Source organism: Felis catus, chromosome A1, assembly GCF_018350175.1.
Source record: "Felis catus isolate Fca126 chromosome A1, F.catus_Fca126_mat1.0, whole genome shotgun sequence".
Lineage (NCBI taxonomy): Eukaryota > Metazoa > Chordata > Mammalia > Carnivora > Felidae > Felis > Felis catus.
Genome location: NC_058368.1, coordinates 87,806,881 through 87,820,212, shown reverse-complemented (window position 1 = coordinate 87,820,212; position 13,332 = coordinate 87,806,881). Strand labels below are relative to the sequence as shown.

At 51.8% G+C, this 13,332-nt stretch overlaps 1 protein-coding gene across 1 annotated transcript; it reads right to left on the bottom strand.

Moving 5' to 3' along the window:
• Positions 1–11,460: 11,460 nt before the first annotated feature.
• Positions 11,461–13,123, bottom strand: LOC101101285 (histone H3.3). Its single transcript, XM_011281294.4, is given in 2 exon segments — positions 11,461–12,153; positions 12,156–13,123. Coding segments are annotated over 2 exon segments (396 nt in total). The 5' UTR covers positions 12,295–13,123; the 3' UTR covers positions 11,461–11,896.
• Positions 13,124–13,332: the final 209 nt, after the last annotated feature.

Sequence of the window (13,332 nt, the reverse complement as noted above, 5' to 3'; positions counted from 1 at the left end):
AGGGCGGCGTGGGGCTGGGGCGCTAGTTATCAGGTGGGGGCAGGGGATGGGGGCGGGAGGCTTTGTGGGGCGGGTTGTCAGCAGCCTGGGGATGGGGCGGGGGCCAGCGCAGAGTGGGTCAGGGGTGGGACGGAGGCGGTTTTGGCAACCCAGCCGGGAGGAGGGAAGAGGGATGATAGAGATTGCAGGGGCAAAGGCCAGTGGGGGGTAATCTTTCTGAGAGGTGTGGGAAAAGAGGGTTGCAGGCAGGGGGGAGGTGGGGAAGGGGCAAGGGGTGGATCCACAATGGGGAAGAGATGAGAGCAGAAGACGGAGCAAGTCTGGGATCCCTGCGGCGTGGAGGTGGGGGGGGGGGAGGTGCGGGAGGTGAAGGGATCGCTGGGTGTGGGTGGGGATGAAGTGGGGTCGCTGGAGGAGGCAGCAGGGCGGGCGACCCTCTCACAACAGCCCCACCTCTCCGGTGGTGACTTCGCTAGTGCTCAGAGCCGGGTCCAGGGGAGGGGGCGTCGTCCAGATCCCCGGTTAGGAAAGGAGGATCATATTGGACGCGTCACTGGGAGCGGTCGACCCCTTGGGGTCCGGCCCCCGCCAGGAGGTTGCTTCGGCGGGTAGCTGCCCCCAACCCGGACCTAGAGCTCGCTGGTGGCTGAGCACCCCCAAGTCCTAGGGTCTGGGGGACCCGACAGATGAGGAAATTGAGGCTGGGCCAGGGCAAGAGGGCAGGGAAAACAGGCATGTGGCTGTAGACGCACAGGACCAGGACAGGCTGGGCGCTCACCCTTTTTATGTGCGCCTGGGCCTGGGCGGTGCAAGAGGCTCCAGGTGGACAGCCTGATGCTGATTCTAATCCCCCCTCCCAGAGCCACGACCCCTCTGCTGCCCTTTCCATCAGCTGGGGCGTTCTGGGCGGAGGATGTCTTTCCCTTCAGGGAACAGAATCATGGAATGTTCAAACCTTGAGTAAAAAGGTGTCAGGAAGACCCACAAGAGAGCAACGAATCCCGTGCATAAAGTGCCCAGATGAGCCTTTTACTGCGTTTGATATATCTGGCCTGTTGTTTTGTCTGCGGGGAGACAGAGCACAGGCAGGGGAGGGTCAGAAAGAGAGGGAGACACAGAATCTGAAGCAGGCTCCAGGCTCTGAGCTGTCAGCACCAGAGCCCAATGCGGGGCTCAAACCCACTAGCTGTGCAATCATGACCTGAGCCCAAGTCAGACGTTTAACTGACTGAAACACCTAGGCGCCCCAAACGTTGTGTTGTTTAAGCAAACCCCAGACAGCACTGGATTCATCTTGTGCCTGCTCCAGACAATACCTGGAGGAGGACAGACAGAATGACAGGACAAAAAACTACCTTACTGTGCATCCTTGGGGAGCCAGAAAAGGTTAGAAGGGGTGTGAGTTTCATGCGCACCTGGGAGGGGGACAGGTAGCCTCTGTGGGGAAAACAGGTTCCTTTAGGAAAGGCAAGTGGTTTTTGGGGGAGAACAGGAGATAAGCTTTGTCTCCACAGCTGCCAGTGGTCTTTCCGTCTCCTTGGGGATGGAGAGGTTTCCAGCAACCTCGTTCCCAGAACTTGCTGCTTTTAGTCAAACAAGAGAAGCCCCAAGGCAGCTTTCTTTTGCATCTGTTGAATCTTAAGTGATTTTGTCTTAAAATAATGTGGCAGTTCTGGGGTCCGGAGTGGCCCCCACACTTCCCACACATCTCCAAAACTGGGTTTTTTACATAACCACCATCGACTGTCATTCCTGGGAACTCCTTGCCAAGGAAGGATTGCTTTAGAGCTGAGCTTTGTAAGAGGGCTACACAGTGGGGACTCCCTCTGTCTCCTTCAGGGAGCTTTAATTCAAAAAAAAATTTTTAATGTTGATTTTTTTTTTTTTTTTGAGAGAGAGAGAGAGAGAACGCACTAGTTGGGGAGGGGCAGAGAGAGAGAGAGGGAGGCAGAGGATCTGAAGCGGGCTCCAGACTCTGAGCTGTCAGCACTGAGCCCGAGATGGGGCTCGAACTCAGGAACTGTGAGTTCATGACCTGAGTCGAAATCAGATACTTAACCGACTGAGCTACCCAGGGGTCCCTCCCCCGGGGAGCTTTACACAACTCTGTGCAGGGGCAGCTCGGAATCTCTGTGGAGGGATCTGGCACCACTATTTTTTTTTAACATTTATTTATTTTGGGGAGACAGAGATAGAGCACCAGCAGGGAAAGGGCAGGGAGAGAGGGAGACACAGAATCCAAAGTGGGCTCCAGGCTCTGAGCTGTCAGCACAGAGCTTGACGCGGGTCTCAAACTCATGAACCGTGCGATCATGACCTAAGCCAAAGTTGGATGCTTAACCGACTGAGCCACCCAGGCGCCCCTGCACCACTATTTTTAAAGCTGTCAGAAAGCCTCTCACTGTCAGAAAAAAATACAATAAAAAACAAGAGGTTTGGTTCTCTCTGTTGAAAATAAGAGACTTCCTTTCTCCTGGTGCTTTTGAAATGCATCCTTTCAATGTCTGAAGAAGGGACTGGGAACACGTGGTGGGTGGTCTGGTTGAATGTTCATTCGACAACAAAATTGTTTTCTTTCTTTATTTCTCTCTTTGTTTCACTGGGTTGGGAGCAAATTTCATTATATTTCCCCAGCATTAACATGCTGCCACTGTTGTGAACCAGGTTGGTTTAGAGCATGATCTGATTTACCTAAAGATTTTGATGTTTGGTTTCTATCCACATTTGCCACTTTTAGTCAGAGGAACAGAAACACAAAATTAAAGTATGAAAGGAAATATAAAGTTTCAAATGATGATTTTTGTCCATTTGTAGTGTTTAGTCTTTAGGGCTTCTGAGGTGTAGGGAAAGGAAATCTTTCTACCCTCTTAGATTCTTAGCCCGAGGTCTGCAAATTAAACTGACAAAGACAGAATAACAGAAGAAAAGCCTATGAATTTGATTTAATGTTATTTTTTTTATGTGCATGGGGCTTCATAGAAAAGAATTGAAAAACCCAGAGCAACAGACTTGGGGGTCTGTATGCAATTTTAACAAAGGGTGATATATTGTGCAGAACTGACAAAAGGGAGTTTGGGCTTCTTTGGATGTTAAATCATGAGAAGGTAAATATATGTGGGGGAAACCAACTAAAAGGGGTTATAGTAAGGTTTTTCTTATGCAGATTCATCTCTGTGCTGCCTCCATCTCTGGTAATAAGGTCATTCTCCGTTTCCTTCACAAGGGGGATTTATGCCCTGCTTTTAGGCAGATAGAAAAAGAGCAGAAGCCCATCCTGTGCTCAAAATAACCCTTATGCCAAAGTGGAATGTTCAGGGGTGACATATTTTGATTCCCTGACATATTTGATCTGAGATACACAGAGCTGGTTACTAGGTAAAGGTGGTAAAGGCATTTTATTCAGCAAGAATGGAAAGATGCTCTTTTCACTTCAACTGAGCTGAACTCTGAATGCAGCAGAGACAGCTGAAGATTTCTACCAGTGAGTGAGAGAGGGGCTCAGCCCTAACAGGCCACTATAGACAGGGTGGCTTATAAACAACATATTTTGCATAATTTTGGAGGCTGGAAAGTCTGAGATCAAGGTGCTGCTAGATTCAGTATCTGGTGAAAGCCTAATTCCTGTTTTGTGGGAAGTGTGTTCTCATTGTGTCTTCACTGGTGGATGGGGCAACGGTGCTGCTGTCTGGAGTCTCTTTTGTAAGGGCACAAATGTCACCAGTGGGGCTCCACCCTCAAGACCTCATCAGCTCCCAAAGACCCTGCTTCCAAAACCCACAACACTGGCAGTTACGTTTCAACATATGAATTTTGGAGAGGCACAAACCTTTAGTTGGTGGCAGTGGGTTTTCAATATTCTTACTCAGGTGGGTCAAGGATATACAAAAATGTCAGAAGTGGGGGGTGAGGGGGGTGCCTGGGTGGCTCAGTTAAGCATCTGACTTCAGCTCAGGTCACGATCTCGTGGTTCGTGGGTTTGATCCTCTCATCAGGCTCTGTGCTGACAGCCCAGAGCCTGCTCGGGATTCTCTTCCTCTCTCTCTGCTTCTCCCCCACTTTCACTTTCTTTCCCTCTCAAAATAAATTTTAAAACCTAAAAAAAAAAAAAAGATGGGGGGGGTGAGGAACTTACTCAGACATCAAGCATCGGGGCAGGGTGAGATCTATCACCAGGCAGACTCAGCAGGATTCTTGCTATAGCTGGGCTCTGCTGGGATGGGCACAGAAGTCCATGGGTGAGGTCCCACAGGTGACTCGTGGAGAAGAGAACTCAAGGGGGCCTGGCTGGTTTGGTCAGCACTGAAGCATGTGCTGAACGCCCTCAGAGCTGTGATGTGGGATGTAGATGGGGAAGCTGGAGGGCCATTCCCCCTTCCCTCCCCCTCCTGACACAGCAGGACCCTTCCTGCAGGAACCCTCACAATGGGCATCTGGCTCCTGGAAAGCGACATGCTTTTCTGTCCTGTACCAGGAATCTGGGGGGAGCAGCCTTAGGTCAAGTGCCGGCAACCCTGCAGCTTCAAGGTGGGGTTCTGGCTTTTCCTTTGGAAACCGCACAGAGTCATCTTTGTCTTCTTCCACCTCGTGTAGTCCCTCAAATATCTGCAGGTCTCAATTTTGTGGCTCACCCTACCCCACCCCATTCCCCCTGTCCCCTGCCTACCAGATTGTAGCCCCCTACCTGCATTGCTGTCACCATTTCTTGCAGACCCTGGTTTCCAAATTTCTTGCTAACGTGATTGTTTTTATCTGCAGTTACCACAGAACCAGCTGTATCTGTGAGGATTCTGTGGCAGAGGCACACAGTTCTGCATCCTGGAGGCTCACCACAGCAAGGGTTGTTTCTCACACTCACTATATGGGCACCAGGGACCTTGTAGGGGAGGAGGGAGATCTTTTCTCCTACCCTCTTATCTTCTGTACCTGGGGTCTGTGAATTAAGGTGACAACAGCCAGAATAATAGAAGAGAAGGCATACAGATTTTATCTTATGTTTGTAATGTTATGTGTATGGGCCCTCACAGAAAGGAAACAAAAACACAAATTGTCTTATGGGTGACAGATTGTGGAGAAGTAACTAGACAAAGGAAAGGGGATTGGGGCTTCTGGAGGTGAATTGTAGGAGGGTGTCTGGGAAACTTGAGGGAGGAACCAATGATAGGTAAGCGTTGTTTACACAGACTCATCTCTGTCCCATCTCTGGTGATAGGAGCTCACCCTGTCCTCTTTCTGGTACAGGAGAGGGGGCACCTTTGCCAATGGAAATTTCCTGACCAAATGGGGATTTTTGCTTTGCTTTTAAGTGGAATAGGTGGGAGGGCAGAGAGCTCCTCCTGTGTTTGCTGTTTCTCAATTGCCTTCAGCTAAAATCATCAGGATGCCAAGGTGGTGTATTTTGGGGTAGCATAGCCCCATTTCCCTCAGCCTCTCGGTGATCATACGGCAACACATCCTCAGTCAGGAGGCCAGTTCACAGCCTCTACCACGTGACGGGGGTCACCAGCTCTCAAAGCCAGTGACTCCAGAAAATGCGGGAAGGTTGCTCCTCTGGCTTAATGAGACCCCTAATGAATCTGAGCCATTGGGACCTGAGGCCCAGGGCTCTGCAGTGATGGCTGGCAGTGTCTGTTTGGGCCTCTGCTGCCTTAGCAGGTGGTGACAGCCTCCCCAGGACCATGTCTCAGCTCCTTCCCATATCCCAATCCAGGCAGCTGAGACCACAGGGGCTTTCCTGTTTTGGGGTCTGATGTTATCCTTTCCTGGGTGACCATCTTCTGTATGTGCCCTTCTGTCCACTGTGCACCCTCTGCCCCCGGGTAGCACCTGTCTTTCTTCTTGGGGACGGGGCAGGGGACCGTCAGAGGGAGTTCCTGGTGGGGTCCATCAAACAGGGAGAAGCAGGAGGGCAGTGGACAAAGCCTAGAATCCAGGTCCCAGCTTCCTGGGCCAGCTTCACATGACGCTAAATGGCATGACCAACAGCCCCAGAGTCTCAGCTTCACCCACCAGAACAAGAGTAAGGCAAGTCTCTCTTGCCCCCAAATCTAGAAACCTCTGTCTAGTGGGAGGGAGAAAAACAACTAATTTGAGTGCTGATTTTAATTGTGATGATAGCATATCAGTCAGCTTGGGCTGCATAACAAATACCACAGCCTGGATGTGTATTGTCACACATACATTGTCTCCCAGGCCTGGAGGCAGGAAGTCTGAGACCCAGGTGGTGGTGGGGCTGGTTCGTCCCCAGGTGTCTCTCCCTGGTGTGTAGATGAGCCTGCTATGAAAAAATGGACTTCTGTGTGTTTCTTGTACTTCCTTTAAAAAAATTTTTTTTTAGCTTTTATTTATTTTTGAGAGAGAAAGAGACAGAGATAGAGACAAAGACAGAGTGTGAGCAGGGTAGGGGCAGAAAGAGGGAGACACAGAATCCGAAGCAGGCTCCAGTCTCTGAGCTGTCAGCACAGAGCCCGACACGGGGCTTGAACTCACAAACCAGGAGATCGTGACCTGAGCTGAAATCAGATGCTCAACCGACTGAGCCACCCAGGTACCCCTCCTCTGACACTTCTAATCACCACATATATGTAGGGGGGAGGGAGGGGTTCTTTCCCTACACCCAGCAAGTCTGCGACAGCAGATGGGGGGGTCCTACAGCACAACTCAGTTAGGACATCATCTATGTGGACTCTGCTCTGGCCCTGTCCACATGGAGTCAGCATCAGACCCCCCAGGCTCAGCCCCACAAGACCACCCCCACTTCAGACGCCAATCCCAAGTCCAGATGTCACCTGTGCTCTGACCCACAGGCGACAAATCAGAGTTTCCCATGGGCCCTCCTCGGGTTTGATGTTCTGGAGGGGCTCAGAGAACTCAGGGAAATGTTTCACTTGATAGATTCGTGGCTTATTACAGAAGAAATGAAAGCATATGAATCATCAGCATGATCTGGATGGATCCCGCCAGCAGGAGCTGCTGTCCCCATGGAGTGGAGAGAGCACGACCCTCCCACTATGTGGATGCATTCTTGTTCCCCAACCCAAAAGCCCTCTGAACCTTATCCTTCTAGGTTTTCATGGGGGCTTCATTGTATAGGCATGATTGATTAACCCATTGCCCATTGGTGATTGATTCCTTCTCCCCTCCCCAGAGGTCAGGAGGCGGCACTGAAACCTCTAACCCTTTGGTCCCATGGTTGGGTCCCCCAGTCACTAGCCACCATCCCTGGGGGCTTTCCAAAGTCACTGCAACAACACAGATACAGGGGACTGTTATGGACATCATGACATCCATCACTCTCATTACAGAAAATTCCAAAGGTTTTGGGAGCTCTATGCCAGGCATGCAGAGGGAGACCAAATATGTCTCATTATCAATCACAGCATCACAGCCATCCTCTTCCCATGTCCTCATACAGTCGCCCGTCTGTGCGTGTCTGTGTCCTATCCTGTTATAAGGACACTGGTCCTAGGGGATTAGGACCTACCATAGTGACCTCATTTTATCTTAACACCACTTTAAAGGCCCCATTTTCCAAACACAGTCTCATTCTGAGGTCCTGGGAGTTGGACTGCAGCACAGGAATTTTGCAGGGTTTGGAGGTATACGCAATTCACCCCATAACAGGGAGTGGACACACTTGGGCATCCCCTTAGTGGGACTTTCTGATGTGATTTTCTGGGAACCCTCTGGTCTGGGAACAGACATTCTTATGCCCAGGGCTTGTGGCCCAGCTCAGGGTGGATATGCACACCTGAGTCAGGGACTCAAATGAAGGTATTATGTCCTTCAAAAACCGCAGGACAGGCTCAGTGGGATGGCTGGAGATCTCAGGCAGTGGGGCTGGCAGATGACCAGGAGCCATCTGCTGGTTTGTAACCCCCCGGGAAGCTCCCCAGGTGCAATCTGGAATGGGTCCCTGGACTCGGAAGGCAGGGGGACATCCAAGAGAGAGGATGGCAGGAGGCAGCTGTGGTAAGCAAAGGGAACTTACACCCAAGGCTTGTCTTGGGGGCCAGCAAGACAAATAGATACCCACACAGGCCCACCAGATCTGAAACACTTGTAAAGGGGCCTTAACTGGACTCAGCCACGTATATCACATAGCTGTTTCAACACCACATCAGCATCTCAAGGCTCTATCTTGGAGCAGCCTCTGGGAGTGGGAAAGGCAAGTGGGAGCCACATTCCTAAGACAAGGGGTGGAAGTGAGGGGCCTCTGAATGTCTGGGGCCAGCTCTCGGGTCAATCAGTGGTCATGTGTTGTTTTTTTTTTTTATGTTCATTTCTTTTGAGAGAGAGAGTGCGTGCATGAGGGGCAGAGAGAGAAAGGGAGACAGAGAATCCCAAGCAGGCTCCACGACGCCAGTGTAGAGCCGGATATGGGGCTCGGACTCACGAACGGTGAGATCATGACCAGAGCCAAAATCAAGAGTCAGATGCTTAATCAGGTGCCACGGTGGTTGTGTCTTTTGATGTCATTCCCCAACATTGTCCTTTAAGAAGAGTCAGGGGTGGGGGGCCCCTGATTCCTCCTGACTCCCTAGTCGGGAAGCCCAGCCTGCTCACCACTCTGCCCCAGGCCCAGTGCAACCCCAGCTATTTATGTCCCATGTCCTTCTGGAGTGCCAGCCCCACAGGGCTGTCCTTGAATGCACCTGCTGTGCCCTCCTTTCCATGACGGCTTGTCATGGGCCTCCTGAACCAGCACTCTTGTGTCCTCCACGGATTGCTGGAATCCACGTGGCCCATCCTCTTCTTTCAGTGTGGCACTTTTTGTGGGTGTGTGTGTGCTGGCAATATTTCAGGCACTGAGGATCCCTCCTGCTCCCCCCCCCCAAATTAGGGCACATATTCACAGCCCGTAAGGAGCACAAGGAGAAAGATTCATTTTACTAAGCAGTAAATGCACACACCGGAATACAGTATGCATGAGGTATGATGAATGAGAAAAGGAACATCGCTAGCCCACGGGATATGTCTGAACCACCATGTGCCCCGTCCTGCCCCCTCCCCACCATGAACCATCTCGATTTATCAGAGCCTAGCTTTTTCTCATCAATTCGAGCACGTGTGTGTGTTCTTGTCTCACAGGTGTCTGTCTAGGTAGTCCCACTCTGACCCTCAGCCAGCGATCCTGTCCAGGCCTACCTTCCTTCATTTAGTTTTACAACTTCTGTCCCTGAGGGGTGCGTGGGTGGCTCAGTCTGTTAAGCATCTGACTTTGGCTTAGGTCATGATCTCATGGTTTGTGAGTTTGAGCCCCGCATCAGGATCTCTGCTGTCAGCACAGAGCCTGCTTCAGATCCTCTGTCCTCTCTCTCTGCCCCTCCCCCAATTGTGTTTTTTTCTTTCTCTCTCAATAAACATTAAAAAAATAAAATATTTAATCTGTATAAACCATTATAAAAAAATGGGGCACCTGGGTGGCTCAGTCGGTTGAGCATCCGACTTTGGCTCAGGTCATGATCTCACGGTTCCTGAGTTCAAGCCCTGCATCGGACTCTGTGCTGATAGCTCGGAGCCTGGAGCCTGCTTCAATTCTGTGTCTCCCTCTCTCTACCCCTCCCCTGCTTATACTCTGTCTCTCAAAAGTAAATAAACATTCAAAAAATATTCATGAGGCACCTGGGTGTCTCAGTCAGTTAAGCGTCTGACATTGGCCCAAGTCATGGTCTCACAGTTCGTGAGTTCGAGGCCCACGTGGGGCTCTGTGCTGACAGCTTGGAGCCTGGAGCCTGCTTTGATTCTGTGTCTCACTCTCTCTCAAAAATAAATAAACATTAAAAACTTTGAAACAAATATTCATGCAATTGTGCACTTCAGATGACAGCACTCTCTCGATGTGCATATATATGTGTTTGCTGACGGATCCCAGCTACACCACAAGTGAGGCAACTCCTGGCACGTCCTGCCCCTGTGCTGTCTCCCTTTCCCACTTTTCCCGTGGTCCTCTCTCTTGTGCCCTGCCATGCTTCGAGGGTGCCAGAACGTTCTCTGGAGAGCAAGGAGGCTGTGTCTCCCTTGGCAGTGGCTCTGCCCAGATCAGATCTCCCGAGGGTGGTTTTGTGCAGAGGGTTTGCTCAATGAGGAACCGCCGCCACTCTCCCCAACTCGCACCCCCCCAACCCCTCCCACCCCCCCCACCCCCCCCACCCCCCCCACCCCTGCTGCAGGGACACAACCACAGGTTCAGATAAGTGTGTGGGAAAGGCTTCCTTCACTATCCATTTATATGACTGTGAGGGATGTCAGTTACCTTCTTCCTTTATCATCACTTCTTTGTTTTTCTTTGCTCCTCACCTCTGGTCCTCGGGCAGAACATGCTCTTTCAGAGTCTGTTCTGGAACAGAACAGAATGATGTGGACCTGCCCCGCTCCCCCACCCCATGGTCTTCCATCATGATTTGTAGCCTATCCTGCCAAGGACACATCATCTGCATGGTTTCCCATCATCTGGGTTTCCCCAGATGTAGCTAGTTGCCCAGCCCCAGGTCATATGGTAATGTGGGGAAGGGCATGGAGGGTTAGCTCTCCCGCATTGGAAAAACCCTTGCCAAGAAAAGGGACTTGTGAGCACAGTAAAGACACAGTGGCCAGACTTGGATCTACTTAGAAGGAGCCTAGCATTAAAGGTTAGCACTGATTTTCAAGCCAGAACATGGGCTTCCCTGAACACTGTAAGCTTGTGTACATCCTAAAACTTCAGGATTCTTCTCAACATTCAAAACACACTTCTGCATGTGCTACTTTCATTGAAGCTTTTGAATGAAATCTAACGGATAACAAACTGGGTCTGAGGTTGAAAATTCACCCTTGCACACAGACAGCATTGGGCTGTCACGCAAACACGTTCACACCAAGTGTTTCTCCGTCTGAGCCTTCACTCAGCTAGGAGGACCTGGGAAGTGTAGGCTGGCCGTCTGAAGGTGACCAGCACTGGCCAGCGACTGGGTTTTACCAACTTTAAAAACAAATTTTATTTTAAAGTTTGGTTTTGAAAGAGACGGTACATGAGTGGGCACGGGACAGACAGAGACACAGAATCTGAAGCAGTCTCCAGGCTCTGAGCTGTCAGCACAGAACTCGATGCGGGGCTCGAACTCACCAACTGTGAGATCATGACCTGAGCCCAGTTGGACATTTAACTGCCTGACCCACCCAGGAGCCCCTAGAGTTCTATCAATCTAAAATTTTAATTATGAACATGCTTGTGCGGTGCCTGGATGGCTCAGTCGGTTGGGCAGCGGAGATCAGGTCATGATCTCTCGGTTGGGGAGTTCGAGCCCCACACTGGGCTCTCTGCTGTCAGCACAGAACCCGCTTTGGATCTTCTGCCCCCCCTTTTTGCTACCCTCCCCCTCCCCCACTCACACTCTGGGTCAAAAAATAAACATTAGGGGAACCTGGGTGGCCCATTCAGTTAAGCAACTGACTTCCTCTCAGGTCATGATCTCGCGGGTGAGTTCGAGCCCCTCATCAGGCTCTGTGCTGACAGCTTAAAGACTTGAAGCCCCTCCCCTGCTCATGCTGTCTCAATAATAAACGTTAAAAAAAATTTAAATAAAAAACATTAAAATAAAACCAAACATGCTGGCACCCAGTGGGAAAAAGCCCTCCAACCGCATTCTCTAGGTAGCCCTACTCTGGTGGGCTCCTCTCCACTCCACTCCACTCTTGGACTTATGGGTAACCACCCCGGTTGTTAGGGTTTTCATTTGGTTAAACCCCCGCGTGAACCCTAGGGAACACAACCAGCTAACTGGAAGCTAAGGAAGCTGGAACCAGCCAGAAAGAACCCGATTGGCACAGCACCCTTTGTGGACTGGTGGTGGCTCTGAAAAGAGCCTTTAGGGGGAGAGCGACGACTCAGGGCTTGGCGGCCCACACATGCGCGTGGCGCTTAAGCGCGCTCCCCGCGAATGCGGCGCGCCAACTGTAGGTCCTTGGGCATGATGGTAACGCGCTTGGCGTGGATGGCGCACAGGTTGGTGTCCTCGAAGAACCCCACCATGTAGGCCTCACACGCCTCCTGCAACGCCATGACGGCCGAGCTCTGGAAGCGCAGATCGGTCTTGAAGTCCTGCGCGATCTCGCACACCTCCCGCTCGAACGGCAGCTTGCGGATCAGCAGCTCGGTGGACTTCTGGTAGTGGCGGACACTGTGCCAGGCCGGTAGCGGTGCGGCTTCTTGATGCCGCCGGTAGCCGGCGAGCTCTTGCGGGCCACTTTGGTGGCCAGGTGCTTGTGCGGGGCCTTGCTGCCCGTGGACCTGCGCGCTGTCTGCTTCCTGCGAGCCATGGCTTGCAGTGTTACAGAAAAAACCGAAGCCACTTGTCTCTAAGGAAATCGTCAAAAACAAAAACCAAAGCAGTGTCAGCTTTTATAGAGGCCTCGGCCTTCCCATTGGCCGACCGCTGGTGGCGTGATGGTAAGATGTGCTCTGATTGGCCCGCGGGACGCTCCACTTGGCCGCCTGCCCCTTTATCTCCGCACCTCTGCGGCAAGACTGTTAGTAGCAAGGGGATCTCCTGGTTCCACGGAGTGTTTGTTCTTGCGCTTGCAGGCCAGGGGCTAGGGTCAGGGTAAGGGTCAAGGTCAGGTCATCTCGCCAAGGGCGTCGTTGTGGGCGTTGCCTCTCCCACACAGCTCCCTCCTTTCCCCCTCAACACTCCTCTTGGCTCCCGAACGCTCCAGGACCCGAAGACCCTTCTAGAAGCCTGCATTCTGAGTTCAGCTTTTCCGGGGTGACCACATAATTTTCCCTGCCAGCAGTTAAAGGGGTCCCCCACCCCTCGTGTCTGCCTGACTCTGACGCGAATCAGGGGTGCCCCTTTGCTGACCCGTGACACCATGGGGCACAACTTGTCCACATCCCCGTCCTTCCCTTCCCCCAGGGACAGTTGGCTGAACTGCCTGTCTCCATAGGTGGATCCAAACAAGGTGCCCATTTGCCCGGATGTGGTGAAGCGTCCGTGCTGCTCCGTGTGCTGATCCCTGGCCCCTCCTGGGAACCCGTCGGCCCAGGGCAAACCTTCCCTGACCCACTGTCCTGTCAGCTGCCCTGTCGTGTTCCTTTCATCCTATGGAAAGAGATCCCCCATTGCCCCACCCCAGTGACACTTGGGCACCCCGATGTGCCATCCTCAAATGCAACTTCCCTGCAAGGATTATTCTGAGCTAAAGGCACTTGAAAAACGGCAGGCGTAAGAGGACAGCTCGGATGCCTCTGTTTTCTTTCCTGAAAACAGGAGGTAATTCTCCTGTGTGTGAAGACTGACCTGTACCTGGAGGAAAGAAGCGTTTGTATCATTACCCACCGGACCCCGCACTCACAGG